Source organism: Musa acuminata, chromosome BXJ2-10, assembly GCF_036884655.1.
Source record: "Musa acuminata AAA Group cultivar baxijiao chromosome BXJ2-10, Cavendish_Baxijiao_AAA, whole genome shotgun sequence".
Taxonomy (NCBI): domain Eukaryota; kingdom Viridiplantae; phylum Streptophyta; class Magnoliopsida; order Zingiberales; family Musaceae; genus Musa; species Musa acuminata.
In genome coordinates this window covers 20,836,028-20,859,832 of record NC_088347.1, presented here as the reverse complement: position 1 = coordinate 20,859,832, position 23,805 = coordinate 20,836,028, and the positions used below count along the sequence as shown (strand labels likewise).

Sequence of the window (23,805 nt, the reverse complement as noted above, 5' to 3'; positions counted from 1 at the left end):
TCAAGCTGATGCACCATTCTGCCAGAGCTCGAAGACTGAGCTTGGTGAATGCATCACCTGGCAAAGCTCGAGACTGAGCTCAGGCTGATGCACCACTCTGCCAGAGCTTGAAGACTGAGCTCGGTGGTTGCATCGCCTGGCAGAGCTCGGAACTTGAGCTCTGGCGGTGCAACCTCTTGGCTGGAGCGGTTGCACCTCCCAGCCTTGCAACCCTGGCGGTTGCACCTCCTGGTTGGGGCGGTTGCACCTCCCAGCCTTGCAACCCTGGCGGTTGCACCTCCTGGCTGGGGCGGTTGCACCTCTCAACCCCACAGCCCAGGCGGTTGCACCTCCTGGCTGGGGCGGTTGCACCTCCTGGTGCAATCAGGGTCCGAATGGTTCACTCCATTCGACCCACTTTGAATCTTTTCAGGGGCCCAATTGCCCCAAGATTAAGCTAATGGGATCACCTCCCATTTTCATGCTTAATCATCGTGCTAACTACGAATATCTCTAAGACAACTTCTGCAGCTTTGCTCCGATGCGTCAATCGCTTCTTCCAGCGAGTTTCCGGCCAACTTCCGTCGATCAACCGATAACCTTCGGTGATCCTTCTGCGGACATCCGGCATACTCCTGGACTTTGCGACGATCCACTTGGCGAGTTCCGACGAGCTTCGCTTGGCAAGCTTCTGGACTTCTCGGATCTGTTCTCTCTGAACCTCCGACGACCGTCCGAACTTCCGTCGAACTCTCGAACTCCCAACGTGATCATGATCTTGACTCCGGCGCAACTCCTGCTGCTTGTCTTACTCTCATCGTAGTTAATCCTGCACACTTATCTCAACACATAGATTAGATAACAAATGACAATTGACTTCATCATCAAAATCCGAGATTCAACAACACTATCAATTGGTTTCATCATCAAAATCTGATATTCAACAATCTCCCCTTTTTTGATGATGACAACTAATTGATAACAGAGTTTAAGCAAACTCCCGGAGTTTAACCAAACTCCCCCTATCAATATATCATATTGATGGAACTCTTGGATTCAAAAATCCAAGTAATATGTTATCATAAACTTATGCATAATATTATACTTCTTTCCCTTTGTCATCAACAAAAAGGAGAAGTGCAACTTTCAAGTGTTTAAATATATAAGTTCAAATCATTGCATAATAAACATAATATCAAGTTTTATCATCATTATAAGTAAGCAACTATTTTGAGTTTTGCAAGTTTATAAATTTTGCTAGATGTGCAAGTTTAGCATGCTTTACATCTTCTTGAGATAGGCAAGATAGCACTTTTGCTTCTTTTGCAAGCTAGCAAGCCTTGGTGATGTTGAAGATAGCAAGTTCTACATTATGCAAGCTAACAAATTTTTTACATTATTTTAAAAAAATGTAAGCTAGCAATATTTTTGATGTTTAAGAAAATAACTTTTGCTTCTTGAAATATACAAGTTAGCAATCTTTGCTTCTAAGCTAGCAAGTTCTGCTCCTCCCTTGTCATTGTCCAAAAGAAAGGATAGTTACAATAGTGGAAAACTTTTTTCCATTACATCAATTTTCAAATTATGCCATAATTGAGATAAACCTTGAATTCAAATTGAATTCAAGTCAAAGCAATTTTAATCATGATTCTCATATGCAATACATCAAATACATCATCATAAAAAAATCATAAGTATTACATGCATCATTCCGAGTCATAAATATTTCACATCATGATGATATCAATTTGTCAAATTCAATCCTACCATGCATGATCATAACTTTTCTCCCTTTTGTCATTGTAAACAAGAAAGAAGAAGGGAAGAATATAACGGTGTAAAATATTTCAATCATTATAAGGCATACAAGTCATAAATACAAAGAAATCATGTCATAAAAGATAAGACCATTTGAATACTAAAAGACATGATTCATATAGTAAATCTCTTCTTTGAATAAAATATTAATAAAAAATCGTAGGAGTACAAAGAAGAGATCTTGAAAAAAAATCTTAATTAATTCCAAGAAACCAAGATCATGATTTTAATAAAACTCATTCAAATTCAAATCGTCAAAATCATCAAAATCTCAATATTACTTTTAATAGATTTAAAATGGCATAAATAATTTTATTGATCACTTAGTGAAAAATCGATAAGATAGGGATTGAGAATTTTTCAGAAAAATGCTTTCCTCTTTTTGTTTCAACTTATTGATTGATTTCATACATACATTTTTTTGTCTTTTATGCCAAATCCATGCATCGTTCATTAACACCGAAAAAAAACTTTCAAAAGATCGTAAAAACTATCATGCATAAGTTTGAAATATAAACTCGTTAAGCATGCTTTCAAATCATCATTATATTTTCATTAAGACTTCAAGCATGGTTTCGTTGAACATAATATTAAATGATTCTTAAAGATATCTAAACTTCTTTAGTTTCAATTTGTGTGATTAACTTTATATTAGAATGCCCAAATATTTGTTCTTATGTTAAAACCATGCATCATGTTTATGATCGAAAAGTAAATTTCGTCATAAAAACCATCAAGACAAAAAAAGTATAACATATTAAACATAAGACTTCTTTAAACAAGAGATTTGATTCATCATTTTAATTCCAATGATAATATATTTTTCTTTCATGTGTTTTATTTCAAGTGATTGATTTCGTATAAGCATGCTCAAGTTTTTTCGAATGAAAATCATACATCATCGAAAGAGCAAATCTCATCGTGAAAGTCATCAAGATCAATAAATCATAAATTACCCAAAAATTACTTTAAATCATCATACATAATTAAATATAAAATCGTCATATACTTACATTATTTCATTATTAAACCATTAAGCATGATTTCATTAAAAATGATGTATTTTTTAATCATATTTGGAAATCATCAATTTAGATACACATTATTTTTTTTAAAACATACATACGATTAGTCATTAGATTTACATTTTGTTATATTTTCATAAAATATGTAATTGTCATTATCATTTTCAAAATTACTAGAAAGATAAACATGACCCTAAAACTTTCAACATTAAACATGCAATTTAAAAAAAAAATTATATACTTTTTTTAAACTAAATTAAAAGTAATTCATGAAGAACATTAAGTAATTTCAAAGTAAACTAACTTTATCAATTGGTTTTATCATCAAAACATGAGATTCAACAATCTCCTCCTTTTTAATGATGACAACCAATTGATGATAGAGTTTAAATTAAACTCTCTCATATCAAAATGTCATATTGATAGAAATTTTGAATTAAAAAAATCATGACTATTTCATCATTGTATGCATCATAAATATTGAAAAAATTAATTAATCACATCATTGTATACATCTTAAAATTATGAGTATTTTATGTATAATCATAATTTTAAAATATCAAAGTACACTATGTATGATCATCATCATAACTTTTCCCTCTTTATCATCAACAAAAAGGAGAAGTGCAACTAGCAAGTTTTGCAGCTAGCAATTTAGCAAGATTTATATCATTTTAGAACATGCAAGCTAACAAATTGGTAAGTGTTACTTCTCTTTAAAGTATGGAGGCTAGCAAGTTTTGCTTCTCTTGAGATAGTAAGCTAACACTTTTCTCTTTAGATGTATAAGATAGCAAGTTTTTACTTCTTTGAAATGTGTAACTTAGCAATTCTACTTCCTTTTGTAATGTGCAAGTTAGTAATTTTTGCTTCATTTTATAAGCTAGTAATTTTTCTTTTCTTTGCAATGTGCAACCTAGCAAAACTTTCTCCTCATTTATTATTGTCAAAGAGAAGGAAAAATATAATAGTGTAATTTATTCTTTTTACATCAATGATTCAATCATGAGATATATAAATCATAAATACAAGATAATTATACATAATAAAATTCAAGTCATAAACATCAAGAAGTCAAGTGACATATCATGGTTAATTTGAATAAATCTCTTCTTTAGGAAATACTAAGAAGAATCATAGAAGGACAATTAATAAAAAATCTTGATTCATAGTAAATCCCAATTCATAAATATCAAGTGAAAAAAAATCAAGATTCGTTTGGATGAATCTCTTCTTTAGTGAAAGGAAAAATCTGGATTCATATAAAATAAATCTCAAGTTATAAATATCAAGATCCTAGTTTGTTTGTATAAATGTTAAAAAGAAGAAATCATAGAAAATAAAAAAAATCTCGATTCTCATAAAAGATATCTCAAGTTAGAAATTAAGAGATGGTTCCTGATTTTGTTGGAAAAATCTCATTAAAATTCAAATCATCAAATCATCAAAATCATTTTTAAGAGATTCAAAATAACATAAATAGATTTATCAATCTCTTATTGAAAAATTGATAAGATAGTGATTAAGAAATTTTTAAAAAATACATTCCTCTTTTAGTTTCAATTTATATGATTGATTTCATATAAGCATGCCCAAGTCTTTTATGTCAAAAACCATGCATTAATGTTTAAAACCAAAATCAAGTTTCATCTTGACAAAGATCAATAGTATAACACATTGAAAAATAAAACATCTTCAATCAAAGGATTTTTTACCAATAATTCTAATTATAATGACCTTTTCTTTATTGTTTCGGCTAGTTAGCTTTGAAAAGTGTGTTGGATATTCGGTCATAAGCCTTGAGCATCAATTATTAAGGTATCATTTTTTGCTCTTAGCTTTCATTTGTAGATATATTTACAAGAAAAATAGGTTTGTTCTAGGTTTCCATTTAACTTTAGGTCCCTCATGGTTAGATCTATCTATCTTGATTTTTGGCATAAGGTCATTTATAGTTCTTTTAGGAACCTAAACTAATTTATGTGAGTCATACTTTTTAAATAAATATTTATAAGTAAAATGACCACATCTACCATAAAATTACACTTAACCTTAAGGGCAACATGCAATGTGGGTCATTTAACAAAGGTAATTGGCTTTTATCGGCAAGAATCATATTTAAAGATTTGCTATCAACTTTAAATGTTTCTAATGTATCTTGTAGTAAAATATTTTCTTTCTTAAATGAGTCTAACTCTTTACACTAGTAAGGAGTTAACATACAATTATTAGGCTCATTTTTTAATTTTTTAAATTCATTAGCAAGAGAAGTATGATCCTTTTTTAACAACTTATATTTTTACTAACTAGCTTACATTCATTAAACAAATCATGAAAGACATTAAGTAATTCATTGTAAGGTAAATAAGATTCGTTTGAGTCACTTACCTCATCGTTGAGAGCCATTAAGGCATAGTTCACCATCTTACCTTTATTGGTTTGCTCCTCGTCTTTGAATGTACTTGATTCGTCCCATGTCATCTTAAATGCTTTCTTTTTCTTTGGCAACTTCTTTAATTTTGTACACTTATGTTTGGAATGGCCTAGCTTCTTACGTTCATACCAAGTGGTTGTGTCCAGATTTAGTTCATTTTTAGATTCTTGTTTTATGAATTTTTTGAATTTTCGTGTCAAATGTTCTATGTCATCATCACTTGAGCTTTTGCTCGAGTGGTCTTCTTTTGTTCTAAGTATCAAATCTTTCCTATTCTTTGGAAGGTTGTTCTCATGTTCATCATATGTAATACATGTCATTTTATAGGTCATTAAAGATCTGATAAGTTCTTCAAGTGAAAAATTGATCAAGTCCTTTATTTCTTGTATTCCTATTACTTTTGGATCCCAACTTTTTAGAATGGATCTTAGAATCTTGTTTACAAGTTCAAGATTAGAAAAATATTTGCTAAGAGCTTTTAAACTATTGATGATATCTGTAAAATGGGTGTACATGTCAATAATAGTTTCACTTGGCTTCATTCGAAACATTTCAAAACTATATATCAAAAGATTAATTTTAGAATCTTTAACTCTACTTATGCTGATTTTGAGTGTGTCAAATATCATGTGCAGTTTCACATATAGAAACATAATTAAATTTATTTTTATCTAAAGTATAAAACAAAGCGTTCATTGTTTTAGCACTTAAAGAAAAAAATCTTTTTCTCCAAATCATTACATTCGTTCATTGGCTTAGAAGATTTTTAAAAACTATTTTCAACGATATTCCATAAATTAAATTCCATAGAGAACAAGAAAACTCTCATTCGAGTTTTCCAATACGTGTAATCCGTCCCATTAAATATAGGAGGACGAATGATAGAGTGACCCTCTTGATTGTCAGTAAAAGCCATTATCTTGGGTGTTAAACTAATCGAGAAAAACTTGGCTCTAATACCAACTATTAGGATCGAAATCGACACTAAGAGGGGGAGGGTGAATTAATGCTATCGGAAAACTTTGACGATTTATAATTTTTATTTCGATAAAGTCTATATCGGAAATGATATCGAAAGTGTGCTTCAATTTAAGTAAGTGTAATAAGCAATTAAAATAGAGAACAATAGTAATAAAGAGCAGATGTACACCAAATTTATAATGGTTCGGTCATCATGACCTACGTCCACTCCCGATTCCTCCTTCGTCAAGGCCACCAGCTTCCACTATCGATCTTCTTTTAATAGGGGAAGATCAACTACCCTCTTACAACCCTTTTCTCTCATAGGTTTAGGAGATAATCTTTACAACCCACTCACCTCTCTCTTAAACTAAAATCAACATTTAAAGCTAGATGAGGGAAATTCTCATAAGATTATAATAGTACTTTCCTTAAATTTTATTCTTAATTCATGTGTTAACCGAGCAGGAATGAGTAAGGTATTTATAGGCTCCAAATAGATTCAAATTTGGAGCCAAAATAGTCTCATCTCGGGTTTTCGAGGTATTGGCGGTACCACCACCAATATTAGGCGGTACTATCGCATAGTATGGTAGTACCACCGCCTGACACTAGGTGGTACCACTGCCCAATTTTGGCGATACCACCGCTTGACAATCTCGGAGACTGGGCTCTTGGAGACTAAGCATCTTGTCACGAACGGTTTTTGCGCACTCGCAATAACTTCGTTCAATGAACCATTCGTCACTTTTGCATGCTTGAACAGAGATATTGTAGTCTGTTTTGCCTTGGTTTTGTGTGTTTTTGCCTGTAAAAATATATGTTTGAATATGTTACAGTGTATAGTACGATCGCTCACCGTGCCGGGCCAAAAAGCCCCAAAATGGCTTTGTTTTCGCGTGTCATGGGCTGTTTTCTATAGCGCATAAAATGTTAGCCATCTCAGCATCCTGGAAACCCCCAGGTGGCATAGGACTGGATGGGGCTTCGGTATATTATCAAGCATTGAACAATCCTGACAAGTTCGCATATTTTCTTGACGAGAACTTGCCTTCACGCCCGGCACCCGGTGAGTAGTTGTTTGTGGACTTACAACTGTTCGTTCAGCCTTCTAAAGTCTTTGTTTTCCTCCTTTTTCTGTTTTCTCTCATGCATGCAAAGTGCTTGCTGAATTGCTTGTAAAGCTTCCCTCTTCGCAAGACATCGAGACTTGTCCGTCGCTCATTCTTCGAACTAATCAACTTTCTTTAGAGACATGAGTGAGGTTGCAAATTGGTTGACCTTTGCAGATGCATATCGCAAAGGCATGTCAAGACTTAGGTAATCCCAACTAAGTCCGAGAAGTTGGCGCAAGGGTGCTTCGTGACTTAGGCAATGCAAGCTAAGTTTGCGTCTTCGCCGCAAGGGTGCCTCACGACTTAGGCAATTCTAGCTAAGTCCGTGATAATCTGGAGATTTCACTACTCAACCCAACCTTTGGATCATTGAATAGGCCTCCCAATGTGTAACGGACAAACTTCTAAACAAGATGTTGGATGTAATGCTGATGTCTGTCCATTGTCTTTTGGCATGTTCATGCCTTGTATAGCAGGTAGAGGGGCGGCCGAAGGCTTATAAGTCCCATTTTAGTTGGGTTGGTGGCCTCTTTAGGCTTGTAAATAAAGGTTGTGTCATGTGGACACGTGCGAGAGCTTTTCGGTCTGTAATGGACCATTTTACCCTTTGTTGTGCAACTATTCAGAGCTTGTAAAGTCTGTTTGTAATTTGCATTGTCTATGAAGTGTTTTTCGGACAGGTTTGCTTGTGGATCCCGATTGAGGCGTTCTCTTTAACCCGTTCTCTCTTTTGTTGGTCCTAAGGGACAATGGGAGGCTTTGGGGAGGCTGACCTTTGCGGACGGACGCGCGAGGGTGCCACACGCCTTAGGCAAAACCAGCTAAGGTCGTGACATTATGGTATCAGAGCGGGACAAGCACTCATAGAAACACTTGACATGCAAACGTGGGGGACCTAGCGGGGCTGCGTTGAGGGCAGTCAGCACACGCGCGACCGTTTGAGGGAAAACGGGCATGGAGATGTAGGGAAAAGAGTCGCTCAAAGGAGCGGGCATCTAACATTGGCATTCAGTGGAATGGCCAACCCTTCGCGCGAGAGGCACCACGAGAACAAGCAAGCTTGGAAGAATTTGGAGCGCACAAAGGTTGAGATGGCTGAGTTTGAGCTACGGCTCAATGTTGACAACTATACTTGATGGTGCTCTAGGCAGGCGAGGCACTTGGCAAGAATGAGACCATCCAAGGTGGAATGAGTTGCTCAACGACCAAAAGAGTTTTGCAAAGCTCACAGAGGTGAGGGGAATTGCTAACTCGAAGAATTTGGTACTCATGCATGGGCTTGTATGCGGACGATGGAATGTTCGTGGCCATCCCAAGGCGGCCGAGACTCGGCGCCAATGGAGCATTAAAACTTTCTCTTCGGCATGCAAAGGATACATCCGTAGAAGGCTGAAGTGTGCAACGAGTTCAGCATGTTGCTAGGCCTTGAGGGGTGCAGTGGTGGCTGTATTGACGTGGAGGCGCAATCTAGCAAGTGCGTTTGCAAGAGGCAGAACAATGCACAGTTTGTTCAGCAGATCAGAGTAGTCCAAGGGGATGGTGGTCTCCAAAACGAAGAGAGATGTTGCTCCAACGGGACAGTTATCCAGGAGGGATAAGTCTCGGCTCTCTAGAGGGAGAATCATGGGTGATGGAACTCACAAACAACAACTTCACGAAGCTCGATGGACCGAGCAAGCGGCGAGGAGTTGTCGCTTGATCTCGCTCGAGAGAAAGCATTGGTGGATGCATTGCGAGATCAAGTGGGGGAGCGACCTGAAGCAACTTAAATGAAGGCACACTTAGAGTCGATATGGAGATCGGACTCAAGGGAGGGCTGACCCGTGAAATGGTGGGCGCGAGGGCCACCATCGACTCAATGCAAAAACGAGGAGCGGAGCAACTTGGGGGTAACTTGGCGAAGTACCCAAGTCGCCCGAAGGGAGCCAGCAGAGAAGTTGGAACATGGAGCAGAAGCACAGTGCTTTCCTTAGACAGAGGTCAAAGACATGAACTCTTGCAGAGGCAAGGGTAGGATCATGTTGTTCCATGGGTCCTTCATCTTGACGGAGCGGACTCATCTTGCATGGTGCCAAAGACGAAGGGAGCTTCGCGGCACATGCACCTTAACTCGGAAGAGCATTTGATGGAGGAACTAAGGCGACTCAACTTGCGGAGGCGAAGTTGGGTTCAGAAGGCCTTAGCACGGGGCAAGAGGACGCAGAGGCGGGTACTCTTGAAGAATATGCCACAGTGTTGCCATTCAAGTTGCTATGAAGGAAGCAGTGCGCAGCGGTGATTGTGCTGGTAGGGGCAGAGGCCCAGGATCCAGACAATGGTGCACAGATTACAAGTGAAGTCGGTGGACTTCGAGAACTACTAGGCGACGGATTGTCCTAGAGCGGTGCTTCATCTAGGTGTGACCCAAGAGTGGGTGGATGAAGGTCGATTGCCAGAGGAGCGAACAAAATCGAAGGTGGAAGGGACCCTGCGATGTATTGGCAGAGGCCACACATGGAGGGTTCACAATTCGAGTTTATTCCACAAGGATCAGAATGCAATGGAGATGTCACCAGGAGGCGACATGGTGCAGCGGATCGTGGTGGAACAGTTCGTGGCAATGCGATACACACAATCTGTCCCGTGAGGGATGAGATCATATGGAGGTATGATCGGGAGCTACTGGGAGCTCCGCTTTGGTGAACAACACGACGGCAAGAAGGGCTATGGATTCAAGGAGTGAAGGCCATGGTACCGCAGAGGCGGGTCTTCCAGGCGTGCACCGAATTTTGCATCGGATGAAAACCTTGGTCATCAGCATATGGGGGCTGGGTTCCACCAAGGGAAAAGTTCGAATGCAAGTACCAGTGAGTTCCATGGAAGGGACTTGATCATGCAGAGGTATGATCGAAGCAGCTGGAGAGTTGGACTTCTCCAGAGCTTATATTCGCTTAAGGGAGCCCGACAAGTCAGAGGACAAGGTCGAGTAAGCGAACGTTGCTGCCAAGGAAGCTAAGGAGAACAGAATCGGTGCAAACTCTACAATGTGATGGCAGAGGCCATGCATGGGAGTTGCAGTCTGTCTTTCCATCGACCAAACGGACTGCTTGGAGAACACAGTGGTGTTGAAGCAGGGGGTCGAAAGGGGCGAGGAAGCGACGACGAGTCCAGAGGGACTTAGCTACCCAATATCAAGCATCAGTTAGAATGGAGGTGGACTCAGAGGAGTGCCACGGAGACATCTCTACTGATTGTGAAGAAAAGGGATACAGAGGCGAGGCGACGGATAGTAGGGCCATGGGCATGGCAGCGCCATGGTACCGCAGAGGCGGGACTTCCGTGCAAGTCATTGATCCCTTGCTCTCATGGAGGGAGAGCGCTTGGTCGTGAAAGGGGCCGAGGAGGTGGAGCATGCAGAGGCAATCTCCAAGTACCGAGACAAGGCTGAAGGGCAGAGGCCAAGAAACTTCGTAAGACCGGTGTCAACAAGTTTCTCATCAAGATAGCCGTAAGTGAAGGACTTCGGGTCATGCAAGAGTGCATGACCAAGGAACGAAGTAGGCAATACGCGGTGCTGTACCTTTGCTACTCAGTGGAGTAGGCGGCAGGGTTGATGGAGAAGACGGTACAATCCCAGAGGCGACCTCATCTATCAGAGAATTACTCCAAGTTGGGGTGAAAACTTCTTGCATTCCAGAAGTTCAATGGCTTTGAGAAGGTGAATCACAGTAGCTAACTCAACGCAAGGAGTGCAAACACTTCAAGTGCTTCAGAAGTGTGAGCAAAGAGCAGGCGAAGACCAGTAACCAGCTCGATGCATGAAGTACAACCTCGAGGAGGCGGGCGAAGTCAAAGTAACCTTTGCCTTCTCAACTCTTAAGAGAATGGGCGAAACCGAGTACCCCAGTTCTCTTATCTATCCAGCAGAGGAGCTCTGCACAAGTTCAAAGACCCTTCGAAGATAATGGAAGACAATAGTTGTCAAATCCTCACCAACGGTGATCAGTGCTACTGAGAGTAGATCGTCCGCTTCATTTCCCAACGAAATGCCAATCGAAAGCGGAAGTGATGCGAACCTACTTGGATGTGACAACTAACTGAAAGAAGAGTCAATGAGCAGATTTTGTGGAGGAAGGACCCAAAACTTCAGAAGTTTGCGAGGCGATGCTCGTTAAAGCTCCAACAAGCATCCACCCAGTTCAAGCAGCATGTGGAAATTTTTCAAGACTGGCGTAGAAAATATGGTCTTTTCCTTCATTTGGTGGATCCGCAAGAATCGACAAGGATCAACACAACTCAGTCAACCCCACACCAGAGTCAGAGTCATTGGCGAGTTGAAGCAGCATGGCGGATCAAAGGTTCGACTACTCAGAAACAGCAGCGGAGAGTAGCTGGGAGCCAGGAGGCGCATTGCAGCTGGAGCAGAAGATTGAAGACCCAGCAAAGGCGAAGAGTTGCAGTGTTTACAAAGGCTTCGACGAGGACGTCGAAGGGATAAGTGGGGGAGAATGTAACGGACAAACTTCTAAACAAGATGTTGGATGTAATGCTGATGTCTGTCCGTTGTCTTTTGGCATGTTCATGCCTTGTATAGCAGGTAGAGGGGCGGCCGAAGACTTATAAGTCTCATTTTAGTTGGGTTGGTGGCCTCTTTAGGCTTGTAAATAAAGGTTGTGTCATGTGGACACGTGCGAGAGCTTTTCGGTCTGTAATGGACCATTTTACCCTTTGTTGTGCAACTATTCAGAGTTTGTAAAGTCTGTTTGTAATTTGCATTGTCTATGAAGTGTTTTTCGGACAGGTTTGCTTGTGGATCCCGATTGAGGCGTTCTCTTTAACCCGTTCTCTCTTTTGTTGGTCCTAAGGGACAATTGGAGGCTTCGGGGAGGCTGACCTTTGCGAACGGACGCGCGAGGGTGCCGCACGCCTTAGGCAAAACCAGCTAAGGTCGTGACAAATGGGCCTAAATCAACTCTAGATCAAGCCCAATGGGTTCTTAATTGAGTTAGTCTAATTATGTTCAAAACCAACTAAATTATAACCTAGACTACTTTAATCAAAACATAATTAATTACAAGCATGAATCACATGTTGTCTGGCATGTCATTGGTTCATCCAGTATTTTGTTTGATCTTTCGATGCATTGTCCAACCTTTTGATACATCATTTTCTCTTTCAATGTATTGCCCAATCGATATGTTGGCCTCCACAATATTCGATCTTCTTGGCATATTTTTTTATTCTTCTAGCCTGATGCCCGAACTCATGGCACGAAGCTTTACGTCGACACGTCGACTAGTCCTCCAACCCGACGTCCAATCTTTTAACATGTTTTATTCCGACCCAACATTTGATTTCACTGCTTTAATTGATTTATCTTTCTCTAATTGAAGCTTATCTTGTGTCACTTAAACGCATATTAGATTATAATTTTATCAATTGGCTTCATCATCAAAATATGAGATTCAATAATTAGGGATCACGTTAATAATCATGATATATATTTAGATTTTGTTAACATAAAATATCAATTAGCAAATATTTTTACTAAACGATTGAACAAGGAACAATTCAATTTTATTAGAAGAGAATTAAACATATTGAATCTTCTAAACGTATGAATTTTTCTCATATGATTTTTTTTCAAATGGATCATTCTCTTTATTTCTCGTTATTCATGACTTCAGTTTTCTTTTATATGAATCAAGATCTTTTACTATTTGATCTCCTAAGATTTCTTTTTGCTATTTACTAAAAAAATAGATTCATTTTTTTTACTATTTACTAAAAAAGAGATTTATCAAAATGAATTGTGATCTTTTAGTATTCATTACTTGAAATTTATATGACTTCTTTATATTCATGACTTGTAATACCTCGTCATCAAATTGATCTCTCATGATTGAAATTTATCTTTGATATTAATATCTTTCATTTTGAATATTGATGTAAATTTTACACCATTGTATCCTTCCTTTCTTTTTGATAAAAATAAAAGGGGAAAAAGAAGTAGTAGCTTGCACATTTCAAAGAGAAAACTTGCTAACTTACACATCTTAAGAGAAGCAAAAACTTACTAACTTACACATTTCAAAGAGAAGTAAAAAGTTATACATTTTTTCTTTTTGTTGATGATAAAGGGGGAGAAGTTGAATGTACTTTGATGACTTGAAATTATGTATGCAATGATATCTTAACTCATGTTATGATGATTTAAAATTATGTATGCAATGATATCTTAACTCATGATTTGATGTTATGATGCATACGATGATATTTTAACTATGCATACAAAGTGTGCAATAATTATTTTGATACGACCTTCGAAAGACACTGTCATTAAAATTATTTCGACTTGAATTTAAAGACTAACATTAGAAGGTTATCATTTTCTGAATTTGGGTTTATTTCAATATAATATATAAACTAGGGGAGTTTAGTTAAAACTCCACCAATTGATTGCCAACATAAAAAATGGGGAGATTATTGAATATCAAATTTTAATGATAAAATCAATTTGTGAGTCTATGAACTAATAAGTGTATAAGAAAAGTGATGCGGGATAAATTTCGATCATATAAAAGTATATCGATTGAAGTAGGAAAATCAAACATTGAGCTAGAGTTCATCATGTCAAAGATCGGGCATTAGGCCAGAAGAATCAGGCATTGCGCCAAGTAGATTAGATGTTGCGGGAGGTCAACATACTAATGGATCGAGCAATACATCAAAAGAAAAGATGATGCGTTGAATATTTGGACGAAGTACCGGATGAACTAATGACATGTCGGATAGCGTAAGCTTTTATATATTGATCAAAATAGTTTAAGTATCTAATTGAGTTAGTTTTCGGTGTAACAATGTCAATTTGATTAGGAGCCCATTGGGCCTGAATCAAGATTGAATTAGGCTTATTGGAAGGCCAATTCAGCAACCTAAGGTTGGGCCAAGCGGTGGTATTACTTGTGAGCTAGAAAGTATAGAATGTATTTTTTCGAGAAAAAAAACCCAACAATGGTATCACTATGGTCAAGCAATAGTACTGCCTAGACTAACGGTGGTACCACCAGAACACAATCTCTCAAACTATCAGGCGATTGTACCACCGATGCTCAAGTTGTCAAGTGGTGGTACCGCCCAATGCAGGCAGTGGTACCACTAGTACACTGAAAACCCAAGGATTTAATTTTTTGACTCCTTTTCTGAAGCTATTAGGGGCTTATAAATACCCCTCTCATGCTTGCTTGCAAGAGTACAAAAGCTTGTGATTTTAAAGTATTATAAACTCTTGAGAATTGTTGATCTTCCTCCTTGAGTCTAGAAGTTATTCTACGGGAGGTGAGAAGTCTTTTATAAAAGAGGAGTGTAAAGGTTCTCTTCTAAACCTGTGAAAAGGAAAAATAGTTGTAACAAGGGTAGCTGATCTTCACCTATCGAAAGAAGATTGATAATGAAAGCCGGTGGATTTGAAGGAAGAGGAATCGAGAGTTGACATAGGTCGGGACGACCGAACCACTATAAATCAGTTTGCATTTCTTTTTTTTCTTGATTTACAATTGCATAGTGATTTACTTACTAAGCAATCCTTACTTACTTTTTGTTAACCATATTTTCATATGGGTTTCCTCGATCAAAACTTTCAAACCGAAATTTTTTGAAAGCACTAATTCACTCCCTCTTAGTGCCTTTACGATCCTAACACCTCATCTATCTAATATCACAGAGACCGTATACTAGGCATGATATTATTAGGCCCATATAGTTTCTACTCGAATCTTGCTTTAAACGGTTATAGACTACCCCCTTATCGCCCATGTGGGCAAGAGGCCAAGGGGATGTCATTGGAGATGATTAGATGCTACCTCCTATAGAATATTTCATGAAATATTATATCATTTAACGACCAAATATAAACAATCATCTTCAACATAATGAGAAGAGGCTTACCTTTTTTGATCACTCACGTCCGCTCTCATATATATCTCGAGTTACTAACTTGAGCGTCAAAAGGATCGGATTGAAAAATCTTTTTTAATCTTGATTTTCATGTAGCACATCGAGAGCTTTGCATTTCTATCTTGAAAATATCTCAAAACAATCATGTAGATGGATCTAGACCACATAGACTAGATTGACTACAATATCAATAACTTTTTCCGTTAGACCGAATCATTTAAGTTTTTAAATCTCAATCAATATCATAGTTGGTGTTCGAACATTTGCCATTGTTAAATGAAGCCAAGGTGATCTTTATATCAGATCAAGGAATCAATATTTTCACCATCACAATACCTTATGAAATGTTGGGAAGTGATTAAGGAGGACAACCATGCTTCATGTATCCAATTACACTACTAATATTTTATATGAAAATAAAAAATATTTTCTTGAATAATTAGATGTAACTCCAATAAATTACAGAATGATGGATAATCATTTATGACAAGAGATTTAAATGCTCTCGATTTAAATAAAAAATATTATCTTATATAATCAGACAAAATGGCCCCAAACCCAATATTTGACCCCAATCGTTTAGATATGCTGATGGCTACATTGAAATCCTGAATGGATTCGACCCGATAATGCTGTATAACCAGCATATCGGATCTGGATCCAACTTGGTATGACCGCATAATTAGCGCATCGAGTTCATAAGAGAAAAAGGGCACTCGACCGAATAGAAATAGATCCGACCCGATAAAATTGCAGATTTATCTTATTGGATTCGGAGTATACGTAGCCACCCGATAACATTGCAGATTTATCTTATTGGATTCGGAGTATACGTAGGGCGACCCGATAACACCGCATCGGCGTCCTTAAAGGGCCAGGGGCAGTCCACTCGGTCCGGGAACGGAATAGGCCACGTGTAAAGCGGATTGGGATATGCTTCAGGCGACTCTCTCTCTCTCTCTCCTCACCCCCTGACGTGTACTCGAAACCGAAACCGCCTCCCTATATATAACCACCTCTCTCTATCTCTCTCTCTCTCGCCTAAACTCCAAATCCACTTCGCCGGCGAGATCGGACGCCTGTCGAGATCCGAGCGGCAGGAAGAAGCGATTCCTTCCGCGAGGGCTTCCGATCCCATTCGCCGCCTCCACCTCCTCTTGGCTCGACATCTCCGACCCAAGTCTCGGTCGCGGTACTGCCGTTTGATCGATCGGTCGTTTTCTCTCCCGTTTGCCGGTACTTTTTTGGCGTCTCGTGCTTGAAGTTGCGGACTGGTACCTTTTTGGGGATTATTTTTTGGTTGCTTGGGTGGGTTTTGGAGAGAGGCGCTTGATGTGAGGGTTATTTGTAGGCTGGTGGAGCGATTGGGGGGAAGAGGATGGCGTCGCCGAAGAAGGAGGGGTTTTTGACGGAGGAGCAGAGGGAGATGTTGAAGATAGCGACACAGAACGCGGAGGTGTTATCCTCGTCGCCCAGATCGCCCAGCAAGATGGTGCTCCCCGAGCTCCATATTAAGGGGGGCGGCGGCGGCGGGAGGGCTACGGCTGTTGGCGTCAGGCATATCCGGCGCTCGCATTCAGGGAAGCTAGTACGAGTGAAGAAGGGTGGGTAACTCTTCTGTTTCGGCTTTCTCTGCATCTTTCTGGTACTTTTGGGATTTTTCTCCGTAGAAATGCTGAATGGTCCGAAATATGAACTATATGCAGAAAATTAGCATAGTTGTCACTTCTTGAACGTTCTGGTGATTTAGTATATGAATAAGAGAGATAATTTTTAAGCTGTCTACCGATCTATGACACCACGATTTACAGAGGCAATTCAAGGAAGCGAAACAATTAGTGAGGTGGGGTCAAGAATCTACTTGTTTTCAGCTTTTGAGGGACTGTATGACTCTCCTTTAAGGTGGTTTAGTTACTTACCAAATGACGAGGATTTGGTTGTGGATGGATGTGCCAACCTAATACATTTTTCCTTGGATTGGAATAACTCCACATGTCACGATATATGGCATGGCTAAGGTGCACTTGTTCAAAATCATAGAATTTGCTTTAGTTGCAGTTGAGTACTTGCTATTGGGTGCTTTTCTACCAGTGTCACTATCAAAGGGATGCATGAATGGTCAAAATTTTCTCATCAATTTCTCCAAAATGACCAAAACTTTGTACAACACATCCACATGTCAACATGTCTTACACATGTGAGATGGAATGAACCTTAAACATTGGTTTCATCAGTTAGTAGAGAGTCAAACTTTCTTGAAATTATGCCTCTTGACTGGATGCAATCAAAGAGAAATAGAGCACGCTTTTAGTGGGAGAGAATCTAAATAAGACTAGTGCTGTATACCTGTGCAGTTTCTAAATCCAAGCCTAATTCTGCAATTTTGGTTCTTACTCTTTGGTGATTTGCTTTCTGTCAGCATTTCTTTGTATGAATTGGAGTTCTGCTTGAACCCTCTTTAGAGAACATTAGAGAGTTTTAATTAATGCCTCAAGGATGGGGGGTTGAAGAAGGGTGAGAAGTATCATTGTAACAGAAGGGGTCGGTTGATATCAATCATTTTGACAGACTATTATAGAAGACCTCTGTGGTCTATCTATCAATAAAAGGAAGACAGCTCAGGGGGGTTGTGGTGTTCAATTTATGCATGCTTACCCTACAAGAGAATTGTTTCTGTGATGAACCATGGTCACCCTGGTTGGAGATGAGCAACCTTATCATGCCCAAGGCATTCATTATATGCAGCCTTACCCCTACAAGAGAGAGTTCCTTGAACCATGGTTATCCAGGTTGGCAAGAAGCAACCTTATCATGCCCTCAAGACTCACCCTCGTAGACTTATTATCAATTGTATATTAAATTGAGTGTCTGACTTCTAATGTAAACTCTACAGCAATGATGGGCTTGGTATATTATCATTGATTTTGTGAACGAGACAAAATACATACATCAACCTCTTGCTATCTATGTCTAGAATAGTTTCTACTTTCGATGCTGCTTTATTTGACAGGAATCTGTTTTCCTTTTGCTTCACCAAATTGCTCTGTAGGATGCTCAGGTGCACACCAGAAACCATTCTTGGGTCATTGCCATGCAGAATGATCAATCATTATTCTAAAGCACTCGTTTATTATTCTATAATCAATTAATGATACCAAGCATAACCTAATTAAGAATAGAACCCTTGATCATTGTGTTAAATTTTAACAAATTTTTGTTTATGCCCAGAATCTTGCTGATATAGAATAGCCTCTAATTAATACTTTAAAGTTTTAAGACCCTATTAATGATAGGTGATTCCTAATTGACACTTTCCTTTTTGATCATCCTGCCAATGTCAAACCGAGAAGCCAACCTAATCCATGTTTCCACAAGTAATCATCATGTCAGATGGGATGTCAGACTTCAAGGTTTGAGGTGTGTACCTATTGATTCCAACCTAATCAGCATGTGGAGTGGCAGGCAGCATAGGCTACATGCTACATACACTTTTCATAGTATGTCTAAAATGAGGGATGGCCTTTTTTTGCTGTCATGGTGGTACAGCAGTGGAATGAATTAATATTTATTACCAACATGGGTGACATGAGCTCTCATTTATGACCTACATCAGGTCGGGAAGGCATTTTGTGGCCAAAGGGGACCCATTATAATGCAACTCTATTAAAGCATTTTATAGATTTAAATCATTTGATTTAATTAAGCATATACGACATGAGGATAGCTTAGTTGAGAAGGTTCCTGCATTAAGGCTTTTGGGAGGTTAGAGTTAAGCAACTTTATCCCTATATATATTGTGGTTGTTGCAGTGATTTAAATTCATGATCACCAAATCTTAGTGAAACAACCTTGTGTATGTCACCATGTTTATCCTCTGTAACTTGACAAGGATAATATAATTTAAGTTCTAAATTATAGTGATAAAAATATTATGAAATATGCTATAAACTTAAAACCATTTTGGCAAATTTATCCAATACCATCCACCCAGGCCTGGTTTTGGGGAAAAAGTTTTAATTCACAAATTTGGTGCTCATTGAGTTGGACTGGATTGGTTGATTTATAAGATGAATAGTTACCGCCTTCTATTAGCTGATTCAGATTGGGCTACCTGTGTTTTTTGGTCATATTATCTGTGATACCTGTTATGTGCGATTGTTGCATAAGGAAATTTGTAAATTACTGTGTTCTGCCTTTTTTTCTGACTTAGGTTGTTTTGTTACTCTTATTGTCATTCATATGGATTGTTTATGCTCAAGTTCTTGAACTCTGCCATTTTCACACTTTCAGTAGCCTGCCATGTAATAAATCTTCTGTACTTGGAAGTGTGCATATCGTTTTTGGTTTATAATTTTCTCCTTGATGCTTCCTTGAAATTAAGTTGTGGAGTGAATTACATTTGAATTCTTTTAGGTTGCATGGAGTGGAATAAATCTTGCATTCTCAGTAAAGTAGTGACTAACTGGTTCCAGAGATTATATTTTACAGAATTAGAGGAGAACTGATTTGGTGCATATTCACCTTATTGCAAATTCAGGATATTAATATATGAGCAAGATTCACTACTATGATGACAAAAGTTCTGCCATCTTAGACAAAAGATGTCTGTCTTGAAACTGTAATTACACTTTCCTATGATTCCCCAAGTGATCATATTGCAGGTTTTAGATAAATAATTGTTGTACCTCTCAGATGATAAACCTGCCACATGTCTGTGTAACACTCAGAGCTATTGCCTTTTACTTTTTGGCTTCTGCATTTCAGATAATTTGAACAATCGTTAAGCAGATAACTATGTGCGAGAGACAATTGTAGCCTATTATTTTGTTGGTACTATCGTGACCAATAAAGTTTAAGTCAAAAAAGGTTGGATAATAATATGCATCTTTTTTTATTGGACTTCTTTATATCTGTTTTCATGTGCATTTTCAGTTTATGGTATATGCTGTTTTTTTAGATATATTCAAATGATATATATATATATATATATATATATATATATATATATATATATATATATTTGTCGCCTTTTATGTTACAATACTTATTTACTTTTAGCCTATAGTGTTAATTGTACTCTTTTGTTGACTTTGAAAAATCAATGTCATGTCATATCAGTGGGTACGATGTATGTTGGGCCCATATCTTTTGGTTTCAGTTCTAAGAGAAGGTTGCAAGGAATTAGGTATTGTAGTTCAACAATACAAGACAATTCTATGATAATAACTAATAGAGGTATTATGCCTTTATAGAAACTTAAAGTTACAAACTTTTAAAATTTAACTGGATAACATATCTGAGTGTAAAAAAATCGTAGTTCTTGATTGGAAACTCATGGTTTTTATTTCACTATTTTTTCCAGCTAAACTTATTTTCACTATTCTGGTCATACTTCTTTTATTGATTAATAAAACACACTTACACTTACCTTCTTTTTAAGAAGTATCTCTTTGCCTCTTATCCAATATTAAAAAAAAAACAAAGAATATAATCTCTGGCTTGATGTATACTTCTTTAATGTTCAGTTATATGACAGGTGAACTGGTTTTCTCTATTGCTTAACCAGTCTTGTTTTTTTAATTATTGTTTATCTGATAATATATCATCTGGTACTAACTTGGTCTTACTAACTTCTGTTAATATTTAGTGGTTGAAATTGTTTTAAAGAAACACAGGAATCAGTTAATTTTTGCTGAGAGATAGCCAATGACTCATTTTTCTTTTGCATTTTGGGACACTATAGAAATGATTGATCCAAGGAATGAACTAACAAATTCATGGACTTGATTAATCCTTTTTTATTAGTAATTTATACTTTAAAGAATAAGTAGTTCTTGGTCTTGTTCTATTCATTATATATGATAAATTTAACATCTATAGCATTGTGTTGCTATTATGTGCATGAGTAGTGATTTAAACTTTCCATTCAATGTAAAACAATTAATTGTTCTCATGGTTCTTTATTAGTTATATTGTCCTAACAAATTTATAATTCCTCACCACGATGTGGATTCAGATGGTGCTGGTGGCAAAGGAACATGGGGCAAGCTCTTGGATACTAATCCTGTTTCACGCATTGACCGAAATGATCCTAATTATGATAGTGGTGAGGTATGCACCTCTCTCATATTCACCATCTCTATGCACAAATACATATTTTTTCATATGCATAAGTAGAGGTATTTATGTATATTTGCATATTGCTGTGTTTTGCACATTCACTTTCTCCTCTTAGTTTGATATAACAAATTCCAATCTAGCAGAGTTCAGAAACAAACTTGTGATATGGGTCACACTTTCATTTATGTTGATTTTGCCTTGCAATTTCAGGAACCATATGAACTAGTGGGTGCCACCGTTACTGACCCTATTGATGACTATAAAAAATCTGCAGCGACAATCATTGAGGAATATTTTACCACTGGTGATGTAGAATTGGCTGCCACAGAACTTAGAGATCTTGGGAGTGATGAGTACCATCACTTGTTTGTTAAGAAACTTGTCTCCATGGCAATGGACCGGCATGACAAAGAGAAAGAGATGACATCTGTTTTGCTATCCGCTTTGTATGCTGATGTGATAAGTTCAGGTCAGATTAGCCAGGGATTCTTCATGTTACTTGAGTCTATTGATGACTTGGCTCTTGACATACTTGATGCAGTTGATGTGCTGGCTTTGTTTATAGCCCGTGCAGTTGTTGATGAAATCCTACCTCCCGCCTTTCTCAAGAAAGCAATGAGAACACTTTCTGAATCCTCTACGGGTCTTCAGGTTATTCAAACCGCTGAAAAAAGCTATCTCTCAGCTCCTCACCATGCAGAGTTAGTTGAGCGTCGATGGGGTGGTACCACTCATATCACTGTCGAAGAGGTTAAAAGGAAGATGACAGAATTGTTGAGGGAATATAACGAGCATGGAGACACTGTAGAAGCTTGTAGGTGCATAAGGGAGTTGGGAGTCTCTTTCTTCCATCATGAGGTTGTGAAACGGGCTCTGATTCTTGCAATGGAAATTCAAACATCTGAGCATCTTATATTAAAGCTTTTAAAGGAAGCTTCAGAAGAATGCTTAATTAGTCCTAGTCAGATGACCAGAGGTTTCTCTCGGCTTGCTGAGAGTCTTGATGACCTGTCTCTGGATATTCCCACTGCAAAATCCTTGTTTCAGACAATAGTTCCAAAAGCGATATCTGACGGATGGCTTGACCCTTCTTTCCTCAAGTCAAAAGTTTCAGATGAGGAACACAGAGATGAAGGTTATGAGAAGTTGAGGAAGTACAAGGAAGAAGCTGTTATCATCATACATGAATACTTTCTCTCTGATGACATACCAGAGCTTATTAGGAGCCTTGAAGATTTAGCTGCTCCAGAATACAACCCTATTTTTATCAAGAAACTAATAACACTTGCCATGGACCGGAAGCACAGGGAGAAGGAGATGGCATCTGTTCTGCTATCTGCACTTAGCATGGAACTATTCTCAGGAGATGACATTGTTAACGGGTTCATAATGCTGCTCGAGTCAGCTGAGGATACAACATTGGACATATTGGATGCCTCAGATGAGCTCGCACTATTTTTAGCTAGGGCTGTAATTGATGATGTCTTAGCACCGCTCAACTTGGAGGAGATAAGCAACAAGCTGCCCTGCATTTGCAGTGGGAGTGAAACTGTTCGCATAGCTCGCTCACTTGTATCTGCCCGACACTCGGGCGAGAGACTTCTGAGATGCTGGGGCGGTGGCACTGGCTGGGCGGTGGAGGATGCCAAGGACAAGATAATAAAGCTGCTGGAAGAATACGACAGTGGAGGTGATGTAGGAGAAGCATGCCAGTGCATCCGTGATCTGGGAATGCCTTTCTTCAACCATGAGGTGGTAAAGAAGGCTATAGTTATGGCCATGGAGAAGAAGAAGGACAGACTTTTGGAGTTGCTGCAGGAGTGTTTTGGTGAAGGGCTGATCACCATCAACCAAATGACTAAAGGGCTCTCTAGGGTTAGAGATGGTCTTGATGATTTGGCTCTGGACATCCCCGACGCAGAGCAAAAGTTCCTGCTGTATGTGGAGCATGCAAGGAGGCACGGTTGGCTCCTCGCATCCTTTTAGTCAATTCCTCCGTTGGTGGTTGAAGAAGGCGGCAAATTTGATTTTAGTCTGTAATATGTGGGATTGAAATCCGACGCTTCTATCCTCTTCGAATACTTAGCATCGTTGTTCAGAGTAGCATAAGGGTTGGTTTTTGGTTTCGGTTTAGCATTTTTATTCTTGATAGATATGTGTGTGCGTGTGTGTGTGTGTGTGGGATTAGTTGTGGACAATGTTATTACGGTGGTAGCGGTATTGCCATGGACGAGGAATGAGTCCTTCATATGTAAAATTTGGCACTAAGCTGATCTATTGGGTCGGGATAAGGAGGACAATGTTAGTCCTCCTTTATTCTTCTTTCTTTGTGCAGAGTTTTTGCTAATATTATCCTGTTATCTCGCAGGACCTGCGGGCGTGACTCCGATGGCTGCAGACAGGTCTTGACGCATCAAGA

General features: G+C 38.4%; 1 protein-coding gene across 1 annotated transcript; it reads left to right on the top strand.

The window, feature by feature from the left end:
* The first annotated feature begins 16,288 nt into the window (after window positions 1-16,288).
* Window positions 16,289-23,712, top strand: LOC135624433 (MA3 DOMAIN-CONTAINING TRANSLATION REGULATORY FACTOR 1-like). Its single transcript, XM_065128038.1, has 4 exons — window positions 16,289-16,540; window positions 16,618-16,870; window positions 21,283-21,377; window positions 21,597-23,712. Exons 2-4 carry the CDS (start codon window positions 16,645-16,647, stop codon window positions 23,370-23,372), a joined length of 2,097 nt encoding a protein of 698 aa, XP_064984110.1. The 5' UTR covers window positions 16,289-16,540; window positions 16,618-16,644; the 3' UTR covers window positions 23,373-23,712.
* Window positions 23,713-23,805: the final 93 nt, after the last annotated feature.